The sequence below is a fragment of the Mus musculus genome, chromosome 16 (genome assembly GCF_000001635.26).
Source record: "Mus musculus strain C57BL/6J chromosome 16, GRCm38.p6 C57BL/6J".
Taxonomy (NCBI): domain Eukaryota; kingdom Metazoa; phylum Chordata; class Mammalia; order Rodentia; family Muridae; genus Mus; species Mus musculus.
The window spans coordinates 10,518,636-10,543,129 of record NC_000082.6 but is presented as its reverse complement, the minus strand read 5'-3'; the positions used below and the strand labels follow the sequence as shown (position 1 = coordinate 10,543,129).

At 50.5% G+C, this 24,494-nt stretch overlaps 2 protein-coding genes across 10 annotated transcripts in view; one reads left to right on the top strand and one right to left on the bottom strand.

The window, feature by feature from the left end:
- Window positions 1-75: 75 nt before the first annotated feature.
- Dexi (dexamethasone-induced transcript) lies at window positions 76-12,923 on the top strand. The gene is made up of 2 exons (NM_021428.4): window positions 76-858; window positions 12,318-12,923. The coding sequence occupies exon 1, from the start codon at window positions 440-442 to the stop codon at window positions 725-727; it is 288 nt and encodes a 95-aa protein (NP_067403.2). The 5' UTR covers window positions 76-439; the 3' UTR covers window positions 728-858; window positions 12,318-12,923.
- Window positions 12,066-24,494, bottom strand: part of Ciita (class II transactivator) — a 51,051-nt gene continuing 38,622 nt past the window's right edge. For 5 of the 9 annotated variants that reach the window (NM_001302619.1, NM_001302618.1, NM_001243760.2 and 2 more), the window contains 5 exons: window positions 22,076-22,162; window positions 19,328-19,411; window positions 19,134-19,217; window positions 17,867-17,963; window positions 15,490-17,366 (listed from right to left, as the gene is read on the bottom strand). In NM_001302619.1, the coding sequence (NP_001289548.1) occupies window positions 17,888-17,963; window positions 19,134-19,217; window positions 19,328-19,411; window positions 22,076-22,162 (331 nt within the window). In that variant the 3' untranslated portion in view covers window positions 15,490-17,366; window positions 17,867-17,887. The other 4 variants (XR_001781783.2, XM_030248943.1, XM_011245810.3 and 1 more) reach the window with 2 other exon arrangements.

Genomic DNA, 24,494 nt, shown 5'->3' with positions numbered 1-24,494 from the left:
CCAATGAATGAAGAGCCTCTGGGTAGGCGGTGCTGGGAAGCCCAGAGCGACTTGGCGGCTGCAGCGATGGGCAGTGAGCCTGCGGGGGCGCCGAAGGTGCCTGAGGAACGCCTCGGGGAGACAGCAGCGGCCTCAACTCTGAGCTGCGGCGGGGGCGCGCGAGCGCAGCGTACAAAGCGAGTCGCTGGCCACTTCTAGGGGGGTGGCCCTGAGGGGCGAGCGGCCCGTGTGGCCCGATCCCGGGGCTCCGTGACCCGGCCCTGAGCATCTCGGGGTGTCAAGGAGCGTCTTCGGAGGCCGCCCGGGGCCCAGCGCTGCCGCCACCGAGCCCCGGGGCGCCCCCTGGATGGCTGAGCTGCCCCCTCGCCGGCCGCCCGGGCGCCGCAGCGGCTGAGGTCGCTGGGATCGCCCGGCCGCCGCCCCCATCGCCGGCCCCTGCATGCCCGGCGCCCGGGTCGCAGCCCACCTGGACGCTCTGGGCCCCCTGGTCTCCTACGTGCAGCCACCGCTGCTGCCCTCTATGTTCTACGTGGGCCTGTTCTTCGTCAATGTGCTGATCCTTTACTACGCCTTCCTTATGGAATACATCGTTCTCAATGTGGGCCTCGTCTTCCTGCCCGAGGACTTGGACCAGGCGCTGGTGGACCTCGGCGTACTTTCAGACCCTGGCTCTGGCCTTTACGATGCCGACTCAGAGCTTGACGTCTTCGATGGATATTTGGAATAATGTCGTGATTACTGTTCCCCACTTGCCTTCCACCATCCGCAACTCTTGGCCTGGACCAGCCGCCCGTACCATGCCGCTGCCACTGGTTGGGGGCACCATCTGGACAGGGATGGGACCCCAGGAAGAGGCCCGTAAGTGCCCTTGAGATGGGGGTGTATTTCGGGGAGAGAGAAGGTAGTGTCCTCAGGGCAGACTAACCTCCTTCCTCTAAGCCTCTGATTTCTCTGGCCACCTCCTCTGGATCTAACTCAGATGCTAGGAATAGTAGTGTTTGAAGAGATTTCCCCCAAAGAAATGAACATTTGGAGTAATCATGCAGTTTACCCCATGGCTTGGGTAAAAGCTTTGTACCCAAAACCTTTTGAGGTGGAGCTGTCAGCTCCTCCCCCAAGTCTTAGCCTGTCTTGTTGGTGACCTTGGGGTTTGGGGGGATGCTTACTTGTCCTGAAAGCATAGACTGGTGTCAAAAGAGGCACTGGTCACTTTTGTTCTGCGGCCTCTTGAGGGACCAGTTAAACTGAGGGGCTTCAGGCCAAGCCTGGGAGAATGGAAACCTTCAGCAAACAACACTGCCGCACTTCCTTTTGGCAGTGTTTCTGCTGCTGTATTTGGAGTCAGGTTTCAGAGATCCTGGGTTGTTGGTACTGCAGCTCAGAACCGCAGAGGCTGTCAGTTTCTTAGGCTGCCGCTCTGGGACAGGTAGGCAGTTCTGAGCTGGTGCTGGCTTTGTCTGCAGTATTTGCAAGGCCTCTCAGCACCCTAGGGTCAGCAGAAGGAACCACGGGGTGGTCGTACTGAAGACGTGCCTTTGGGCTTCTGCCAAGAAGTTTTGTTATATGTTAGAAAAGATAAAGTGAATCCAAGACTGGCTGAAGTCTCCCAACAAGGGAAAGGGAACAGCTGGCCTGTATGAGAGAACGTTTGTGCCAGGCAAGCTGTTGGGTCCGTTGAGGTGTCACGGGGCGGGCCTAGCCCTATAGCTGGGGAATGCTGGGGTTTGGCAGGTCATAGAGCCCAAGTGGCAATGAGGAGGCACGTGGAGCTGGTGGGTGGGGGCTCCTTTTAGATAACAGATACTGATGTCACCCCAAGGAAGCATTCACGCCTCCTCTCCCGTGTTACCTGATTGCCAACATTGCCATAAGTGGGTGTCTTAGATTGGGGTACTGTGCCAGAAAACCATGGCTCAAACAACAAGCATTTCATCCTCATAGTTTTCTAAAGGGCACTAATCCCACTAGAGGGCTCCACCCTTGTGACCTAATCACCCCTAACACCATCACTGCAGGAACAGGCTTTCAACAGTGGAATTGGGGACACATCGTCTGTCTGTTGTGGAAATAATGCATGGTAAGAGGGAAATTCTTGGGAACAAGGCGTGATATCTTTGAAGGAGTCTTTAGTAAGTCTAGTGGTATCCACACAGGTGCCAAGTTCGAGGCAGGGCATGCACCAGCTCTTCACGTTCCTGCCAGCCCGACATCCACTCTTTCATTGAACAGATACCTATTTGTTGAGTTCTCGGTGAGCAAAGGCAGATGGAACCTGGCATGCAGGCCTTCCAGGAGGAACACACGTGGGTACCTAGAAACCTAGTGAGGAATGGGAAGTTTAGAGGCTGTATTGATGCGTTCGCTACTGTTTGTCCAGCAACCGGCCTCTGGCAGATGGTCTGTACGAAATGACCATGAGAGGAGAATAGGCACAGGCTGCTCTAACTAGAGAGTGGGAGAAGGTCTCTCTGAAGGGATGGCAGATATGAGCTGAGGCCAGAATTGATAGAAGGAGCCAGACAGATACCTCTGGAGCAAAGCAGTCTGGGTTGAGGGATTTGTCAGTACCCATACCTCGGGCTGGGAAAGGCATGGCTCATTCAGCAGCCGAAGGGAGGCTGGAGATAGGACTTGGAAAAGAGGTCAGTGGCGGACCATAGATGACATAGCCAAAAGCAGTTAGCATCCAGTGATGGTCCCAGGCAGGGCATGACACAGTCCAGCTCATGTTCTGTCAGATGACTGGCAGCCGTGAACAGAATGGGCTAAATAAAAGGGTAGGAGGAGGGAGGCCAGTGAGGATGTTGTTAGTTGTCTAGCCAGAGGTGACAGGTGACTGGACAAGGCCACACTGGGAACACCTAACAGAGATAGAATCCCTGGGACCCATTCAGAACCTGTGTAGAGACCACAGACCAGTCCTGCTTCTAAGCCTTCTGAATGTTCTCACGTAGTCATACAACAAGCACTGTCCCTCCTTCTTCTCACAGCGTCTAGGTTCGGCCCCTGTGATCCCATGTTACATTTCTGTCTTTGAGCCAAGTAGACTCTCAGGCAGTATAACTTGGTGAAAATGTCTTATTTTATCTTCTTACCATATCAGCAGAAACATTCCTGCTTCCAACTGAAAACATTGGCATATTCTAAGCTCAAAACCAGAGCCCAAATGCTTTGACATGCTGTACAACAACTGCTGTGTGAGCAGAAACACCAAGAAGCGTTCCTTTGGGACACTCTTGGCTGACCTTGGGGGGTAGGGAAGGTAAGGGATGGAGACTGATGAAGCCCACACACCACACTACCTGTCCCCCCATCCAAGATAGAAGACTTTGGTCCCAGGGCCAGAAAGGCAAGTCCCAGAGGATGCAGGAGGGATGACTGATACAAACCTAGAATGAAGTGACCAACCTTGCCTCTTGACCCTTTCCAAACACAGGAGCCCTGGGCCAGGCATGCTTGCTCCCAGTCATGTTTTAACAAGCCAGACCAGGACACACGAGGTCGTGGGGGCTGGGGTGAATCACGGCAAGAACAAGGACCTCCACTTTTGCTCCTCACCTCTGGTGTCTAACTTATTATACATTTACTGAGCACCTATTTGAGGAGTCAATCCAGCTTCAGAGCAGTAACTCTAAACTCAGATTTTTTAATTCAAATTGCAGGTCTAGCCACAGTCTTGGGAATGCCATTTAACTCTACATATTGGTGGCCTCTTTTATAAAGCAGGAATAATGAAAATTTGCCTCGTTGAGAGGACAAAGAATTGGACCTTCTTGCATGGTAACTGGTCCATGAATATCAACTGCTGTTATAGACAGGTCGGTGCAGTCTGGAATTATCTGCCCTCACCTGCCTTGTGCATTAATATTCATGTCTCATGACTAACAAAAGGACCAGAGACTAACAAAATGGGCTCAGACAACATGCCCATTGGTGTACACACTCCACACACACCCCTACCTCTGTCTTCCTATTCTCATGCCCATAATCCCCAGGGCACTGGTTCTAGAGCTCTGGAAAGTGGCCTCTGTGGTTTCTGTAGAGTGTTCATTGTGGCCTGGGGGAGTAGGGGATGGAACTCCTTGCTTGCTGGGGGAGAGGTGATTGGGTACATGGCCTTGGAGCCTTAGGGGTGTGTGTGTGTGTGTGTGTGTGTGTGTGTGTGTGTGTGTGTGTGTGAGAGAGAGAGAGAGAGAGAGAGAGAGAGAGAGAGAGAGAAAGAGAGAGAGAGAGAGAATTGGGGTGGGGATTGCTGACAGCCCATCTGCTAGGTTAGAGAAACACCTTAGCCTGGTTAATTACTTTAGAGTCGTGTAACAGGTGAGGGTGCCCACTGGACCTCCCTTGACATATGAGGTACTGTAGAAGAGACACAGTCTCTCGCCTGGGAATGGGGATGATGCCACCAGAGTCTGTGTGGTCTGGTACAGTGTGGCTGTGCAATAAGGGTGACCGAATAAGGCTTACTCTCAGGCCTCAGATGGCTCACTTGAGGACCATGACTACTTTCTTAGCCTTTCTTGTCAGACTATAGCCTGCAGTGTCAACAGAACACCCAGCAGAGCATGGTATTGCCCAGCTGGGATGCCCACTACTTCTATGGAGACAGCCATATATTCAGATTTCAGTTGTGGGAGACCTACTGGTAGCCTGTGGACCCGGATCAGGGTGAGGGAAGATGCAGAACAACAGGAAGGAAGCTAAGGCTAGAGGGTCTAGAGGTGTGGGGGCAGGTACATGCTTTGCTCTCACTCAAGAGACACACAGAGGGGGCCCTGGTCACAGTGCTTCAGTAGTCCTGGCCATCCCTTTGGGAAGAAAAGGTCTCCAGGCCAGCTGAGATGCCAATGGCCTCATGGCTGTGGCTCTGAATTAGCCCAGCCTGGAGATTCCAGCCAGAAAAGTTGGGCCTCCATATCACACTCTCCTCCCAGCCCTGGGATCTGTTTAGCTGAATGAAAAACAGGAGGGCTTCAGTCAGCTATTACTGCTGCCTTCATCCTGGAACTTCTGAGAACACCAGCTGCATTTGGGAAATCAAAATCACATTGAAAGACACAGACTTTTTATTTTTTGAGACAGGATCTCACTGTGTGGCTCCAACTGGCCTCAAATTCAGGATCTTCTTGCCCCTGCCTCTTGACTGCTGAGGTAACTCAGCATTGCAAGTAAAGAAACTGAAGACTAGAAAGTGAGGGGTCCAGAGACCAAAGCCAAATAAGATGGCTGTGTCTCCTGCACAGCACAGTGGCCACCAGGGAGCAGAAGAGCCTTCCATGACCCCATGACCGGCCATCTCCCATGCCCACTTCCAGCACCAGTCATGGCCTCACCAGGCCCATTCATCTACATGCTTGCTCCTTTAATCCTGAATTCCTCATAAAAAAAATCTTTTAGAAAAATTTTAGAGTTCCACACTTTCAGCAAAGTTACAAGAAAAGTATAAAGAACTCCCATGCTCCCCTCAGCAGAGCCTGCCTGGCAGCCAGCATTTCTGCTCATTTGCTAAGAGCAAGCTCACTTTCTCCTCTGTGCATACCTATGCATGCATGTGAACACACACATACACATGTGGATGGTCATGTTCTAAACCATTTGAGAGTGCATTGCAGACATGATGTTCCTCTGGTCCTGAATATTTTGGTCTGTATTTTCCTAAAAGAAGGATCTACTTGGTATCTGTAGTGTCCTTGTCAAAGCCAGCAAGATGTCATTGTTTTTAGAGATGGAGTCTTCTATAATCAAGACTGGCCTAGAACTCCGGATCCTCCTGCTCTGTCTCCCAAGTGCTGGATTACAGTTGGGTGCCACCACACCTGGCTGAAATCAGCAGCTGGACAGGGATAGGATTTAGGAGCACTTTGCTCTCTGGCTTTATTCACAGCTTTTGATGTCCCAGAAATGTCCTTCAATGATAAGTGTGTAAGCTTTGAGGTCACTGCTTTCTTTATTCTGGACCAAATGCTCAGTCTGTCTATGTCTGGGTGTGACATTGGCAATGTGCAAGAGGCTGGTGTGGCGTTTGCCAGCTGTCTCTGCCTGGGGTTGTCAGGTGTCCGTCTGAGCTCAGGATTCCATTCAGGTGATGTGATCTTGGCAGGAAAATGTGTGTCCTCAGTACAGAATTCTGAAAGCCACACGCCCCCTGTACCATGCTGGCCCTGTGAGCTTTGGTGATATGTGTCAGGTCTCTCTACTGCGAGTTACTGCTTTTCCTTTTAGAGTTTAAGGTAAATAATGCTTTTCCTTAGAGTTTTAGTGCTCCTTGGTTTAAAAAAAAAAAAAAAAAAAAGGTCGGCACATCTTTAACCTCAGCACTCTGGAGGCAGAGGCAGGATCTCTGAGTTCAAGGCCAGGCTGGTGTACAGATTGAGTTCCAGGTCAGCCAGGGTTACACATAGAAACCCTGTCTCAAAAACAACAACAACAGCAACAACAAAACAAACAAACAAACAAACAAAAAACCCACCACCAACAACAAAACAAATCCAAACAAACAAACTAAAGAACAGCAGCAACAAAAAGCGTCCTTTCTCATGTGGACTTTGTTTGGCCCTGTACTTCCTGTCTAGCTGCCGTGGCTTTGGGCTTCCTCTCCTGCTGCCTCCACCTCTCAAATGCTGGGGCTGTAGTCTCGGGTCACTGTGCCTGCTTTATGGGTGTAGATGTGTCCCACAGTGCCAGTGTAGGTGGATAGAAACCAGCGCTTCGTGAACACTAGGAAAGCACTCTGCCAACTAAACTCTGGCCCCAGGCCCTCTTGACTGTATTTTACTGTTTTTTAGGTTTTTCTGAGGATCCAGCCCAGTACCTCACACATCCTAAACACATATCCTACTACTGAGGCGCACGCCTAGACTGCATGGATCTATTTTTAAGTGAATGCTATGTCACCACAAGAAGAAGCCAGCTAATGGTGAGGGCTGGGAACTGCTTTATGTGTTGAGCTAGTGCTGCTAGATGAAAGTTCCCAGCACCAACCTAGAACTCTCTCTGAGAAGTAGTAAGGCCTGACCAAGAGCAACAGAGCAATCTGTGTTTGGTATGGATGTATGATTGCTTCAGCCAGCTCACGTGACCCCTAAAATGGTTTCCTAAAGTTTTTATAGTCACACACATTTGGGGTTTAAACCCCAGTTCTACCAACACTTTGGATGTGTTAGACCAAGGGACCCCTACCCCAGGACCCCCCTTTATTGGGGTTCCTTGCTCTTCTGGGGCCAGTAACTAGAAGAGAGCATCACTGTGGACTGCCTGTGAAGCAGACTGGGCTTGGTGATGCTTGGTACCCACTGAGAGTCAGCTGAGATGCGCTTGCAGCTGTCATCCCTCATCCCTAAAGGAAGGCCTCCTCCTCAGGCTTCCTGCCGGGAAGGGAGCTTGGCTGAGAGGCTAGAACTGGGTGCCTCTGGCACAGAGCTTCCCTGCATCACCTTGGGATGGTCACTTGGAGGGAAACTGAGGCTTGGGGCAGTTCAGTGACCCGTGTTAGATGCCCAGCTATGAGCCATCCACAGTACCCAGAGTTTCTGAAGTGAGGTGCTAGGCTGCAGGAATCCCGGGGAGGGAGCGGAGGAGTCAGGCTCACGGCACCTTGACCTTCCTGCTTTTTCCTTTCTCTGGCTATAGGTGTCCTCTTCACTGTCTCCTTGACATTACCCCATTACCTTTTTAAAATTACAAGTGCTGGGTTATTTTTTCATAGTTAGACAGAGGCAAGAAGATTATGAATTTGAGGCCAGCTAATAGTTGTAGTAAGACTGTACATCAAAACAGTAATAAAAATACTTTTGAATTGGGCCAGGTAAAGTGGCCAGCACCTCTGATTTCAGCACGGGGGAGGCTGAGGCAGAAGCATCAGAGCTGTAGTCCAGCCCAGGCTACAGAGTGAAACTGTCTCAGAGAGGGAAAAAAAAAAGTTGCAGAAAACTACATTGTTGGAGCTTGCGAGATGGCTCAGCAGGTAAAAAGCTCTTGCTGCCAAGCTTAATGACCTGAGCTAGAGCCCCAGGACACACCCGGGGGGAGACCAGTCTCATGAAAGCTGTCCTCCGACCTCCATATTCATGTCCTGGCGGGTAGATGGAATCTACTTTAGACTTGCTTCAGTTCCTCCAGGCATTCATTACTGTGCTCCAATATCATAGAAGCCAAAACACTCTGGACCAGGTATTGGAGATAGGGGCACTCAGCCTGTTTGATGAGTAATGTCCAGGTGCTATGTGACAGCTTCAGGAGCTCCTGGGCCGGCATGTAGGGAATTGTGGACAGCTGCAGACACACTAGATGGCCCCTAGTGAGAGCCAGCCTGGGTGTGGACTCCAGGCCCGAGATGCCAGCGCTAATCCAGTGTGGGGAAGCTTCTTTCCTCCGGTCCCTTGCTGCCAGGGAGGTGGCCAGATTGTCATCACTCCCTTGGCCCCGAGCCAGGTGGGGCCTGCTACACGGTCTGCCTCTAGCACAGAGGTCTCAGATGTCTGCAGAGCTGGGCAAGCCATGCATTTTGGGTATGTGGAGGAAGAGGGGTGTGCCGTGAGTTTCTAGAAGGCTGTCTAGAAGAGAAGCACTAAGTCCGTGCCCCGAGAAGGCTGCTTTCTGCTCCCCACCGACCACCTTCACCTTCTTTCTTTTATTACATTTATTTATGTATGCAAGGGTGGGCATGGGTATGCCATGGTACACATGTAGATATCAGAGAGAAACTTGTAAAAGTTGGTTTCTTTCCTTCTACTGTGTGGATCCTGGGATCAAACTAAGGAAGTCAGGCTTGGCAGCAAGTACCTATATCAGCTAAGCCGCATTGATGGCCCCTGAATTGTTTTTTACATAATTTCCTTTAAATCAACTTTTAAAAAAATTATTTATTTTATGCATCCTATGTGAGTCCATGTGCATGTAGGGGACCGTGGAGGTCAGATGAGGCCGTTGGAGTCCCTAGAACTGGAGTTATAGGTAATTCGAAACCACCATGTGGGTGCTGGGAACAGAACCTGGGTCCCCTGCAAGAGCAGTGGATGCTCTTAGCCACTGAACATATCTTCAGTTCTTAAATCGGCTTTTAAGATGGAAAAAAAAGCTTTAAAGGAGAGGAACTTGAGTAAACAGGCACCTGGCATCATTGGCTGTCACTAACAGACTTGGCAAATGAGTTGGAAATCAGCAGCACCTACTGAAACCTAGGTCAAGGTGCGGGCACAGGGACAGGGCTCCTAGGTCAAAAGGCTCAGTCAGACCAGCAGCTGCTGGGCCACTTGTGTAGTCAGAGGACTGGCAGGAAATGAGGCCTCCTTGGTGATTCCTACCCCATCCCTACCCTGGGCTGGGGCATCTCTGCAGTAGGCACCCCGGAGGGGGAATCTCAGTAAATTATTCTGCTGCAGGCTTCTGAACATGAAGGCTTTCAAGACTTCCCTGTCTCCCCCAAGGTTCGTTGGAAGAGCAGCCACAAGTAGGCTCTGGTGTGATGGGACAAGAGTCTCAGAAAGCCTTTCTGGAAGCCCCAATGTAGCTACAGCCCCTACTTCCCACAGGTTCTCTGGGCAGGCAGGAGGGGACAAAAGGGTGGATGGAGGACCCTGTCTGGTGGTAGGGGGTGGGGGGAATTGTCAGTGGGAACCAGAGAAGGTTCCTGACATGGTAGAGTGTATTCCCAGTTGGCCTTCAGCAGATAAGTCTGATAGACGATGGGAGAAATTTCAGCATATAGCTCCAACCACTCCATGCTCAGAACTACAGGAGATGGCTATGCCTATTCTCCCCGTGGGGTGCCTTTCCTGTGCAGCCCAGCCCTGTGTGGATCTCCAGCGGTGCTCACACCACGTCCCATCTTTGGGAGGGTTGCTTCAAGCTAAAGTTGCTCACAACTTGGCACAGTGCCTGACCCCTGTCTTCTAGCTTGGGGCCCAGCATGTAAAACATTGACGTGCAAAATGGGCACAGGAACTGGTGGTACACAGCACTTGTTCTGTTTGTGGAAACAGGTTCATACTAGATGGTCCAGCTTGTCCTCAAACTCAGTCTTACCCTATAGCCCAGGCTGGCCTCTAACCTGCTATTCTCTGACCCTAGCTTCCTAGTGCTGGAAACACAGGGCCAGGGCACCATGGCTAGGCAGCTTTCAGTACTTGTGAGCTGAGCACCTTTCAGTGAGTAACTTGTGCTTTCTGAGCTTTGATGTCTTTATCTGTCCAACAGACATAACAGCATCAACTCACGGGCTGGTAAGGAGGGTGAAGATATCCACGACCCCTTGGGTTTCTTTGGGAGGAGATCTCAGAAACTCCATGTGGATGGAGAGTGGGAAGTGAGGCCAGCAAGATAGACCAGGTGGGCACTAAGCAGACTACCACTATAATCTGGGGCTCAGTCCTGCTCAGAAGCCCCAGGAGCCGGAATGGGGTGCTTTGATGTCACCCCAGGTACCAGTGAGGGGGCTGGGGCGTTGGTACACTACCTTCCCGGCAGTCACTGGTGGGAAGCAGCTTACTGTGGAACTCTTTAACTCTCTTGTTCTCATAGCTGGGGGCCAGTCATGCTCTGGAAAACGGACAGAGGTCTCAGGATCACGGTACTCAGGGCTGGGGAAGGCAGGCAGAAGGAAGAGTCATGTTGCACGACAAGAGCACCGGGTGCAGTGGCAACCCTGATTGTGATTGTCCCCATTTGTTGCCAGTGCAGTGCCAGCCCTGCCTGCAGTACTTGTGCAACTGCAGGCAACTCACCCTGCTTTTCTAAGCCTTTGTTTTGCAACCTGTAAAATGTGAAGAGGCACAGTTCCTGGTGGAAATGGTCATGCCTGCTTAGTGACTCTTGGAAATAGGTGGGGACAGTTTTAACAGCCACGGTTGCCTGGAGGTGCTGCCAGCTTTTGCTGGTTGGGGGCCAGAGCTACTGCTAAATCTTTGATGCCGATGATCACCCCACACACACCCCTGCATGTCATGCAGCAGGACACACTGCACATCTCACGTCTCAGGGTGCTCAGTGGTGTTTGGAGAGGGAAGAGTCTGAGGTGGGCTAAAAGGAGGGGGACCTGGGTACCCCAGTGCTACAGAGATGCTGATGACAGCTAAACATGGGATAGAGGCGACTGGAGGAGACAACCTGACATCGGGCCAGGACTTACGGGTGATGCTGCGTCATGGGAGGAAGAGCCGAGTGGGGACACAAAGCTGACTGGCTACCTTCCTGTAAGCACCATGCTCTTCCTGTGAGATGTGAGGCACTGCCCACTCCTTGGAGCTTACTCAGCTGCCCTCTTATGGCTGAGATCCTTCTCTGACCTTGGCATCTTTTGCCTTGCCTTGCGCACCTGGCCAGCCCTCCTTCACCATGGAAAACTGCCGTGGGTCTCCAGAATCATAGAGTGAAGCAGATTCCTTCATAAGAACTGGAAACACGCACCCTCGGGATCAGGATGCAGCTCAGTCGGCAGAACACTTGCTCAGCTTGTATTCCACCCGACCCCGAGTTCCGAGTTCCATTTCCAGCAGTGCAGAAGGTCCCGGCTCTTGTGGCAGGGAATCAGAAGGTGAAGGCTATCCTGGGCTACCTACATGAGACCCTGCCTCAAAAACAAAATCCAGCAGGAAATGACAGGCAATAGGGTGGGAGAGGAGGCTCGAGCAGACCTTGCGCTAGCTAAGGTGCCCTTGGTGGTTAGTGAGTTCATGGCTGCTGGTGGAGTGGGAGTCCTTTTCCTCAGTTTCCTGTGTTCCTGCCAATGACTCCTCAACTGTGTTCATGCAGGCATCCCCAGTTCCACTCAGTCAGTCACCATCAAAAGAGACGTTAAAGTGAAAAGCAAGAGGAGAGGGTGGAGGAAAGACAGTATGAAAGAAATGAGGAAGAAATGTCCTGCTGCACTATATACATACATGAACTTGTCAAAGAATTAAAACTTGCTCTTAGGGATGGAGAGATGGCTTGGCAGTTAAGAGCACTAACTGCTCTCCCAGAACACCTGGGCTAATTCCCAGCCCCCACACGGCAGCTTATGTCTATCGGTAACTACAAGATCTGACACCCTCACACAAACAAACATGCAGACAAAACACCAAAGCACATAAAATAAAAAATAGATAATTTTTTAAAACATAGATAAATTTAAAAACAATGAGAAATTATTTTTAAAAGGAAGGAAGGACGATAGAGGAAAAGCTTCCCCAGCCTGAGCGCGGGGCTCTGGAGAGTCTAGAACCTAAGGGTGAGAGCAGGGCTTCCGAGCCCCACCCAAGCCCCGGGGGGGTTGGGGGGGGACAGCCCTGGCCAGAGGTGCCTTGGCCCTGTTGATGACTGTCCTTTGTCTTCTTGATTAGGCCTGCTCATGCCAACAACAGGGTTCCTGCCCCAACCCAGGTGTCTGCCAGGAGAAATGAGGACTCGGCGCAGGGACAGGGAGTGTCCAGGCCCTCCGAAGGCCCCGCTCGCCTGCCACCCGGCTCTCCACTGTCCTGGGTCTGGTTGTGACTCGCCACCTTTGTGATGGATGTTTACAGGCACCCAACCAGACGTCACCTCTCTGCACTTCATCCCCAGCTGCACCTGCCTCCCCCACTTAACCTCTGGGAAGGACATGGAGAGCTGAAGTGACAAATGGGCTCATTCTCAGGCCACTCTGTCGGCATTGCTTGATGCCGGTTGACCTTAAGCTGGGAAGACTGCAGACCCAAGACTGTTGATCGTAGTTTCAGGGAGTCACTCTGAGGAGGGCTATGCCAGGGCCAGGCAGGGGTTAACCTCTCCAGGTTGACAGAACTGAGATACTGCACTGGGAAGGCCATGCTTCCCTGGCTAGAAATCTATTTTTGGAAGTGTGAGTGGTGCGCATAGTGTGAATGGTGTAGATCCTTGATTTCCATAAACCTGTAAAAGCAATACTTAGAGGCTGACTTATTTCATTAAAAAAATGTAAGCAACTCCAATTTCCTTTGCCTTGTCTGTTGCTGGTGTGTGTGTGTGTGTTTTGGAGATGGGGCATCATGGTTGACAGTTTGCTGGAGATGCAGTCAGAGACTAGGGAACTCACTCTAGAAAGGCTGCCTTCTCTCGCCTTCTGAAAGCCCCTGGGTCTGAGTCTCATAGAAGTGACTGCGTGCTGTCCCACACAGAGAGCCTAGGATACACCTCCATTAAGGAGGAGGGAAGGAGTGGGCGTAGTGGCGCACACATTCAATCCCAGTGCTCAGGAAGCAGAGGCGGGCAGATCTCTAACCTTGCCTGCCCCACACGCCTAACCAGGTCTTAAAAGTGAGTTCCAAGCCAGCAAGGGCTATATAATGACACCTTAAAATAAAGAATGGGGAAGAGGCTGGGAATATAATTCATTTGATAGAATGCTTACCAGGCTTGCACAAAGCTCTAGGCCCCAGCATCATATAAAACAGGCACAGTGGTTTATGTCAATATCCCAGCATTCCAGAGGCAGAGACAAAAGAATCAGAAGTTCAAGGTCATCCTCAGCTATGTGTCCAGTTAGGTGCCAGCCTGGGCTACATTGGATCCTGTCTCTAAAAACCACAAAAAATGAAGTCCTCTTCCCTAGTCTAACCTAGTTTAGAATACGGTTGTAGCCCCGCCCCAAAGCCGTGTGCAATTAGGGCAGCATTGCCTACAACAGGTGTGAGTGCTTGAGGACTCATGGGAGGAGCCTGTGGCCCTCCTTGCCTCCATGACGGGATGAGCTTTTTGCAACAGGGAATTTTGAATTTTGTGCAGCTGAATTTCCCAAGATGGCAGGGTTTTTTGGCTCCAAGGACAGCCACACATAACAGGAAAAGAGTCATCCTTGGAGAAAGGCCTGGAAGAAAGTCAGGGCCTGAGGAGAGACTTAGATTGAAAGTGTATTACATGGGCAGACTGCCGATCCCCCCAGAATTTTACGCATCACAAGTGGGGCCTGGTAACCTATTCTAGCATGTCATGCCCATACCCACAGAGATCCTTCACAGGGGTCACAGCAAAGCTAATACATTGGCATTCCCCATGAATGCCAACTTTCTAACTTGGAACCCACAACTTAACCTACCCCCGAGATGGCACCATGCTAATTACCAAAAGGTTCTCTAAATTGCTGCTGTTCTACTCCAGGCCCCACTCTGGTGCAACCCTAGTGTGTCCACTGCCCAGGAGCCTTTGTGCAGTGCACAGCCTGGCCAGTCACACCCAGCAGCTCACTTAAGTTTGCTAAGATGCAAGATTTCCAGCACAGGAACCTAGAACATCTTGTTCACGTGTGTGGATCCTGTCTCTAAAAACCACAAAAAATGGAGTCCTCTTCCCTAGTCTAACCTAGTTTAGAATACAGTTGTAGCCCCGCCCCAAAGCTGTGTGCAATTAGGGCAGCATTGCCTACAACAGGTGTGTAGGAATACCTAACATGAGGCTGTGCAAAGGATTAACCATCCTTCTCACATTTACTGTGCACCTACTATGGACAAGGCTCCTGACTGGGTGTAGAGCGACCAGGGATGATCAAAGCAGACAGATCCCTTGCTTCCCTAGAGCTCACATCCTACACAGACAAAAGTTTGAAAAAGAAAATATTGAGGTGGGGTTGGAGAGTGAGGCACAGAGGGACAAGAGACAGAGCTGCAGGAGGGTCCGTCCCACAGAGTCCTGCAGGAAGTCAGCCGCATAGAGTCTGGGAAGGGACATTCCAGGGAGAGGCAGGAATAAACCACAGGGTGAAAGAAAGGCTGAGAACTCCTGCATTGAGCTGTGTGTTGGAGTTTTATTTGTTAAGACAGGGCCTCCCTGTGTAACATAGACCAGGCTGGCCTTGAATTCACAGAGATCTGCCTACCTCTGCTTTCTAAGTGCTGGGGTTAAAGGTGTATGCCACCACACATGACCTTTATGTATTCAAGATTTATTTGTATGCCTGTGCACTGAGCCCACACAGTGCCCGTGGAGTCCACAAGAGGCTGTCAGAACCCCTGTGCCAGGCATTGGCTTCAACTCGTTTTTTTTTTGTTTTTGTTTTTTGTTTTTTGTTTTTTAAATGGGCTAGAGAAATGGCTCAGTGATTGAGAGCACTTGCTGCCTTCTCAGGGGACCTGAGTTCTCTTCCCAGCACCAACACAGAGGCTCACAACCACCGTAGCTCCAGTACATACGCAGTGCACAGAAACTTCCAGAGGGGAACTTGTTAGTTCTCCCTTCCGTAGTGTGGTCCTGGGAACCAAGCTCGGGTCACCAGGCTTGCTTTATTCCCTCAGCCATTTTGCTGACCCATTTTATTAATATTGTTTCCACATTGAGCCTTTACATAACCCAGGAGAGAAGATACTGTGACTCTGCCCATTTTACAGATAAGGAAGCTAAGGCACAGAAGAAACTTGCCTTGTGTATATGTCAAAATGGAGCATGAAACCAGGCAGCTCAGCCAGGAGTTGGTGTTTTGCAGTTTTGGAAGCATCTTAGGCCCTTGATGCTTCCAAGGGCCTAAGATGCAGGCCAAAGGGCCTAAGACGCTTCCCAGCACACAGGATCAAGAATCAGTGATGTCCCCAGCACTATAGTGAGTGCCTTACCTAATCAGCTCATTAAAAGATGGCAGCCATCATCAACACAGAGTAATGAGAGACATTTTTTGGCATTTCCAGACAGACCAAAGGCAGCGAGCGATACAGATCTGCCTTTCTCCTGACAGGTACAGCAGATGCCTGCCTTGGAGAGTGCCTCAGTGCTGTCCCTGGTGGCCACAGAAATGGGACTTCCATGTGCCACCCTGAGCCCAAGGTCCTAACAGTTCATAATGTAAGCCTGAGCTGCAGCTGGACCTGTCTCTTTAAGAATCGCCCCCAGCAGCCATGCAGACCACCCCGGCCCCAGGCCCTCTAGCCCAGCTCCCACTTCCTAGGATGTGCCAGTCCTGCTGGCATCAGGGCTGGCATGGTGGAGCCACACAGCTCCCTCTGCCAAGACAAGAAAGCAAGCTGTCACTGTCTCGATGGAGGGATGGGTGGTGCCTGAGCTCAAAGGGGGTGTCCCAGAGGAAACAGGAGCAGCGGCACTGGTGCTGCCAAGCCCTTTTGGGCTAGCTGTAGCCAAGGCTGACCAATGTGGCTATACAGAACTGCTCCCAGGATGCAGCAGGGCAGTAGGAGAGAGCACTCCACTCTGTACAGTGGTCACTGCTTCAGTCCTCGGGTGCAGGAGTAAGAACTTTTCACTGCATCTTTGGAAGCTACAAAGATCTTTGCAGTGAAGACAGGATCTAGGCAGTGGTGGGCTGTATGGTGGGCACACGGGCGCATGCAGAGTGTTGTAGAAACAATACTGTGTGGCTTTGAGCCCTGCTCTGAGCAGTCTACAGACTGTCTCTGCTGGCCGGGCTCCTCACTTTCTCCTCTCTGGGTGTCCCCCCTATAACATAACTATAATGCTACGGGGAGGGCAAGCCCCAGCCAGCTGTCCCATTAAGGACTCAGGGCTCCCAGACAGCAACTTGTGTCACATGCTAGACCCACACTCAAGATGATTCCAGCCTGACTTCTGGGTTGGTGGGCACTGCTGAGCCTGCCTGGCCAGCGGAGTGTGGATTGTTTCAAGTTATTATAGTTCGGCTGGTTTGGTTTGGTTTTGTTTTGTTTTGTTTTGTTTTGTTTTGTTTTGTTTTGTTTCGTTTTGTTTTGTTTTGCATTAGATGGGGCAGAAGATGTCCCCAGATGGGACTTGTGGGATAAACCAAGCCCCAGAGCTTCAGTGAACGTAGCTGATGCATTTTAAGTGTAGTGACCGTGAAGGTGAAGCCAGAAGAACTCCCCGCCACAGCCCCGAAGCAGACCACTCCCTGCCTTTTGGTTCACACCCAGGGTCTGGGCCAGGCCCGACTCAGCTTTGACCTAAAGTTTATGGAAACAGTGCCACAAGTAGAAAGAGCTACCATAGGCTCCCTGTCACATCTAGAGATTTGCAGGCCAGTGTTGCCCTTAGCGTCTTCAGAGCCTCTAGGTGGCCCTGTTGGGAGCAGCAGGAAGACATGCTTTCTCACCAGGCTGGCCCTGGTCTGGACAAGCAGGCACTTGGATGCTTCTGTTCCTCGTTCTGTCCTGGAGTGTCGAAGAGAAGGCCTTTGTCCTCCCGGGTGAACCCACGGAAGGCAGCCCCAGTTCTGTCTACCAGCGCTCACGGCCGCAGAGTGGGGCTGTCTTTGTACCTGGTGCTGTAAGGGCCTGGAGCTGGTCTTGGGGCCTTCAGAAGAGCAAGACTTGTGTCCTTTCCTCGTGTAGGCAGGGCCCAACTCTGAGCCTGCAGGGGCAGGGTGATGGGATGTTGACTCTTATGGGCTATGGCCCACAGAAAAGCTGAGTCCACAGTACCCAGTTCAAGGTCCAGCATGGTCAGTGTTCCCAGAGTACATTCTGTGGGAGATCAGGAGAGGCAGGTGACTCAGTGAGCTTCCAGAGAAGCAGCCTTGACAGAAGAGTAGGGGCTGTCACAATGTGGGGGACTGAAGAAGGGGCTGAAGGACAACTACAACATAGGCCAGGGGAGAGGGTGGACAGACACACGGTGAGGGGACAATTGTCTTCATGTTGCTGGCAGGAAATATATTAATTTCCTATGAAGATGAAACAGCAGCAAGGAAGACATAAAGCTTCAAAGGAAGGACTTCCTAATGCCAAGGATGGGGATTGTAGGAGACTGGCTCAGCCTGTTTTTCCTGGTCTTTAAGTCTGACCTCAGGGAGGTTCCTTGGCCTAAGTCCCCACAGTCTGAAGAACACCTGCCAATTTGGAGACAGGATAGCTCCAGATGACACATGGATCTAGGACACCCAACCAGCCTTGCTCGATGCCCTTAGTCACCCCTTCACAAGGACAATGACCTAGATGACCCTCCTGGAGTCCAACATGGTTACCTTGTCCAGAGTACAGCAGGGTCATCTCAGACTGATCCTGGCATCCAGCTGCTGCAGGTGTTCCTGAACCCCAAAGGGGATAGTGGGTGTCCACATTCTGTAGATGGGACCACAGGGCCAGGTTAGAGGAAACATAGCAGGACACCGAGGGCAAGCTGCTCACAAGCCCTGCCCCCCACTCTGTCTAGAGCCTTAACCACATCCTATCTGGCAGGATACAGACCAGCATGGGGAGAACAGAATGTTAGAACCCCCCCCTTCAGTCCCAGTTTGCTGTGTGACCTTGAAAACATCTCCTCTGCCCTATTCTCGTTCACTGTAAGGTGGACCCTGCTGTGGTTTCAGTTCGGTCTGTCCCCCATAGGCTTGTGCTTTGAATGCTTTCTCCCTGGATGGGACAAAGCTTGAGGCTGTGGCATCTTTAGGAGGCAGGACCTGGCTGGCAGAAATAGGTCACTGTGGATCTTTGAAGGTAACAGCCTGGCCAGCTCAGCAGCTAAACTGCTCCCCGCCAGCATGTGAGCAACTGCAAACAGGTACAATAAATGGTACCCCTGTGACTATGAGTGCAGCTGTGCCTTCCCTCTTTCTTTTGCCTCTGTTATGGTCACCATGAGAAAAGAATGGAGAGACCCCACCGTCTGTCTGAGAAGGCCAGGCACAACTGTGCAGATGAAAGTCATCTGAACAGTAGAAGGTGCTGGACAACAAACATCGCTGCAGCTTAATAAGAATAAGTTTAAAGTTGGGCGCAGCACACACTCGGGAGGCTGAGGCAGGGGGATCATGAGTTCAAGTACAATTCTGTTTCAAAAACAAACAAAAGATGACTTTGCTATTGTTTTATATTCTAAGAATGACTGGATTTGGCAATTTCATATGATTCATCCTGATGAAATATTCATTGAGTGCTTTGTGTGGCAACGTTGTCCTAAAAGTTTAGGGTGGGGATATGGCTCAGGTGGTGGCCTGCTTGCCTAGCACTAAGTCCTGACTTTGGTCTCCGTTGCCACATGAAATTGGATGTGGCAGTGCATGCTTATAATTCCAGCACTTGGGAGACAGTCATCTTCATGAGACCCCCACCCCCACCAAAAAAAAAAGTTTTACTAACATAACAAGTCTTGTCTGCAGGTATTGCCATCCTCATCTCTGAGGCCAGCAGGCAAATCACTTGACATCCCAGGATCAGGTACTAGTTGGCAGGGGTAGGATTTGACTTCTAAAGACACTCACATACTCCAGCCCTGGGGGCGATGTGACTTACGCCAGTGTTTCCACCTGAGGGCACTTCTGAAGGCTGGAGGCCAGTTGCTGGGCACCGGCAGCCGTGAACTTGTTGAACTGGACACTGAAGAGAGAGACCCATCCTGAGGCATGACAACTCCCACCTCAACCCTTCTCACGATGTGGGTGGGAGATCCTCTGCCTCCACAGACACCACCCAGCCCCTACACTCACTCCATCACACGCAGGGACACCATGTCCGGAAGTACTTGTGCCAGGCTCTTGGCTCCTTTGTCACAGATGCAGTTATTGTACAAGCTGCCGGCAACAGAGGAAGAAAGAGGGTTGGGGTGCTGGGCCAGTTCAGGCCAGGTGATAGCCACTCAACTGAGATTACTACTTCTATCTATCTATCTATCTATCTATCTATCTATCTATCTATCTATCTATCTATCTAAAGACAAGGTCCCATGTATCCCCATACTGGCCTGGAACTTGGTATGTAGTCAAAGATGACCTTTAACTTCTGATTCTCCTGCCTCTACCTCTTGAGTACTAGGATTACAATGCACCACATCCAGTTTATGCAGTGCTGGGGATGGAATGAATCCAGGGCCTCATACATGCTAGGCAAGCACTCTAACAACTGAGTCACATCCCCAGGCAGGCCCTACTGTCCCATTTTACAGATGGACTAATTGAGGCCCAGAATGTTGAGGCCACTACTTATTTGTAGTTCCACAGTGAGTTCAAGATACAACAGCATGGGCAGTAAGTTGTACACTGGGCTTGGTGGTTCAGGCCTGTAATTCCAGCTACTTAGGAAACTGAGGCAGAGGGATTACAAATTAGGCCAGCCTAGAATACATGAGACCCTGTCTCAAATTAGAACTTAAAAAATGTTTATTATATGTGTGCATGGATGTTTGTTTATTATATGTGTGTGTGTGTGTGGGGGGGGAGTGCTTTGCCTTCATGGATGGCTGTGCTTCATAGGTGCAGTGCCCAAGGAAGCCAGAAGAGGGCATCAGATTCCCCTGGGACTGGAGTTCACAGATGGTTGTGAGCTACCAAGTGAGTGTTAGAAATGGAATTCAAGTTCTCTGCAAGAGCAACCAGTGTTCTTAACTGTGGAGCCATCTCCACAGCCCCTCAAAAACAGAAAGTTAAGAAGGCTGGGGTTATAGCTCAGTAGTAGAATGCTTGTCCGGTATATATGAAACAGCTCTGGGCTTCATACTCAGTAACACACACACACACACACACACACACACACACACGAGGAAGGGAGAAAGAAGGGAGGGGAGAGGGGAAAAGGAGAGGGAAAGAGAGAGGGGGTAGGAAAGAGAGAAGAGAGGAAAGAAAGAAGGGGGAAAGAGGGGAAAGACTGGGGGAGGGGAGAGAAGGAAAAGGAGAGGGAGGGGAGGGGGAGAGGGAGGGGAGGGGGAGAGGGAGAGGGAGAGAGGTCTTTCTCAGCCCAAAGCATGGAAATTATAAGGGGAGGAGCTTCCCAGGTTCAAAGACGTGCCTCTTCCTATCCAGTCTACTTCCTACCCACACGGCTGCTCATTTGTAGAACTGGTAGGAGGGGGTCACTGTAGGGAGAGCAGGTAGGCTCTTGGTTTATGCTGTGGGCTATGCATCATTCAGGTCTCACAGTGTGACACAGAAACTGCTCAGGGCCAAATGAGCTACCACAGAAGGTGAGTTGGGTTGGCCACAGGAAGAAGAAAACCTGGAAACTCTGGGGACTTTGTAGTTGGAATGAATGTATTCAATATTATGAAATAGCAGTAAGCCATTTAAGTCCAGTAAGACCTACTATCATCGTCTGGTCACTGCAGGTACCGTGTGTGTGTTTGCCATATAGGTGTATATGCAGACAACACACACACACATACATACACACACATGTACACACACACATACACACACAGTATTTTTTTAAAATGTAAAAGGGAAAAGCAGGCTGAGCACAGCACTCAGTACTCTCTGCTTCCCGGCTGCAGATGCAATGGGACCGGTCGCCTTCACATTCCTGCCACATGCCCTCCCACCATCATGGGCTGCACCTCACACTGTGAACCCAAAGAACCCCTCCCTCCCTCCCTCCCTCCCTCCCTCCCTCCCTCCCTCCCTCCCTCCCTCCCTCCCTCCCTCCCTCCTTCCTTCCTTCCTTCCTTCCTTCCTTCCTTCCTCCCTTCCTTAGGTTGTCTTTGTTTGGTATCTGGTCTCAGCAACAATAGTAGTTAGTATGCCTTCCTGGCCCACAGGCACCTGCCCGTATGACCTAGACTTTCCTGACCTCCAACCCCCGACCCCCAAGACACCCATGTTAGGGAATCCTATACACTTAGCACAACCTAGTTTAGGTAACGAGTACACACATTATGAATTTTGCAGGGCACAAAGAGGACCTGCTTGGAAGGCTGTAGGAGTGGCTGCCTCAGTAGAGGTGCATAGCAGACACCTCTCCTAGACTTGGGGAAGGAAATCCTTTCCTATATGGCTAGCCAAGAGCTGCTACTGCTGAGCTGAATGGCTGGGGCTCTGGGCCAAATTCAGTTCCCTCTCAGGCCCCTTAGTACCAAAGACTTGCTGAAAGGAATTTAGAAGTTGGAGCTGCTACACCAAGGTCTTCCAGAAGGTGGCAGTGTGAGAACTAGCTGGAATAGTGGTGGACAGCCCAGAAGCCAGCACTGCAGGGCTTTCCAGTGGGCTCTTCCTTGGGTAAAGGGCAACCATCTACTACTGCTCACTAGGGATAGCGCTGGAGTATGACACATGATCCATTGACATGGTTCATATTTTACAGATGAAGAAATAGAGACTTGGAACTAGTAAGCGACTTGCCCCAAGGCTGTGGTGATGTGCCACAAAGAGCAGCAAAAGGGGGTCCTATACCCCCCTCACCCCTACCTCCCCCCAGCCCCACCCCACCCCCATCTCCCCAGCCCATTCAGTGGGGGGTACCTCACTCACCTCAGCCTTAGGAGGGACTTGGCTAGGGCTGGCAGAGCTTCTGCAAGCTTGCAGGCACCCACATCAGTGATGTTGTTTTGGGACAAGCTAAGGAGACACAGGGAGGAGAAGGTCCAGGACCTAAGTGGAAGGCTCTCCCTTCCTCACCGGCTGGAAACTCGCTGCTTCACAGGGGACTGTAGCCACACAGCCATGATAGCCAGCCCTGGGAAGGGTCATGGGTAATGAGGATGAACCTACAGAAACCACTCACCAATATGAAGGGTTTGTTACAGAGAGAGTGGGCTGGCAGGGGAGGGGAGAGGTGGGAGCAGAGAGAGAGGTCCTCTCCTCCACCTGCTGTCTAATTTGATAGTGCCTTTTCCCCTAGGGCTATCTTCCAGCTCTACATACAGTAGGTACTTAATAAATGCTCATGTGTCCGGGAATAGAAAGGAAGGAAGGGGGAGGGAGGGAGGGAGGGAGGGAGGGAGGGAGGGAGGAGCTGTGTGAGGGAGGACTGAGAGGAGGGGGCGCCATGATCAGGATGTAAAGTAAATAAACAAATTAATATTTTTTTAAAAAAGGTCAGAAGGAGAGTGGAGAAGGGAGGGAAATCTATCTTGTGGTATACCTGGACCATTGTAAATTATAGAGACATTACACATCAGGAAATGTACACATGAATCCTTGGGTATTTTCAGGCTTCTTAACCTTGTTTATAAGATGGAGTGTTGACAGATTTTTTAAAAAATGGTTTATTTGTTTTGTTGTGGGAATTGAACCTAGGGCCTTGTGTGTCCTAGATAAGTGCTTTATCATCACTATGTTCTCAGTGCTTCTATATTATTATTATTATTATTATTATTATTATTATTATTATTATTATTATATTGTGAATTAGAATTCCTAGAAAGACTCTGTGTCGCAGAGACTGATTGAAAGATTGTGGAGAGGTCGGGAGAGGCCCAAGAACAGCCAGTCCTTACCCACCTCTGTGTCAGAAGTGTGGCTGGTGGATAAAACCTCTTGGGCTCTATTAACTTAGCTGACCACTAGCTTCCACCAATCCAAAAGCTAAGACTGCCCTCAGATGACATCTTGGGCCTGTAGAAAAGCTCCCCCTACTTGGTGTACCTGCTTCTCTCGGGTTCCTACCAATATATTTTTTGTTTTGTTTTGTTTCTTGTTTTTCGAGACAGGGTTTCTCTGTGTAGCCCTGGCTGTCCTGAAACTCTGTAGGCCAGGCTGTTCTCGAACTCACAGAGATCCGCCTGCCTCTGGCTCCCAAGTGCTGGCATTAAAGACATGCACCACAACTGTCTGGCCATGCCAATGTATTTTATATGGCTATCTTTGTTCTTTAAAACTATAAAACTTCATGGAATTGCCTCCATGTTGGAACATGGAGTCTGAGATTACCTAGATCTGTGTTTCTGAGCCACGGTCACTCAAGATGGCTCCCAAATAAACTCTTAACCGCTTTAGGAGGAGAGCAATGTTTCTGCATTGACATGCTTTTACATGAGTTCTGGAGACCAAACTCTTATCTCCCGGCATGTGCAGCAAGAGCCTTTACCCTCTAAGGCATCTTATTGGCCCCTTTTACATCTTTTGTTCTGAAACAAGGTGTCATGTAGCCCAGGCTAGCCTTGAACTCAAAGATCCTCCAGCCCCAGTCTCTCCAGCGCTGGGATCACGGGTGTATCATGTCCATCTCCCACACACCCATTCTACCTTAACTTCCCAAAGCATAAAACAGCTAAAGACAACTTCCACCGCTCAGTGTTTCCACTGCTAAGCCCCAACCTATCCTGTCTCTTCCAACATCCCAGAACAGTTTTCATGCATTAAACTTTTATTACAGTGTATTTTATTTTGATACTTTTTTCTCTTTCTCTTTTTTAGTGTGTGTGTAGGTCAGAGGACAATGTTCCGGAGTTGGTTGGTTCTCTCCTTCTACCATGTAGGTCCCGAGGACAGAACTCAAATTGTCAAGGTTAGTAGCAGCCACCTTCACCGACTAAACCACCCTGCCAGCCCCTCCCCCACCATTTGTTTTTTTTGAGACCGATTCATAGGCTGGCCTTAAACGTGTGGTTATTCCACTGTCTCAGCCTCCCCAGCTCACTGGTTTATAATTATTGTTTATTTATTTGTTTGCTTCTGGTTTATTGTATATGAAGAGGCCTGAGGTCAGGGAGCAGGATCTTTGGGGTCTCCACTGTTGCCCAGGATAGCAAGGCTTCCCTAAGTCTTTGTTCATCAAACCAATAAATGAGGTCTGGAGAGATAACTCGATAAAATGCTTGTCTCACAGCCTCGAGTTCGATCCCCAGGACCTACACAGAAAGCCAGGCATGTTGGGCATGCTTGTGCTCCCAGCACTGGTGAGGTGGAGATGTGGAGCTCTGGGGGCTCATTGGCTGGGTAGCCTGGC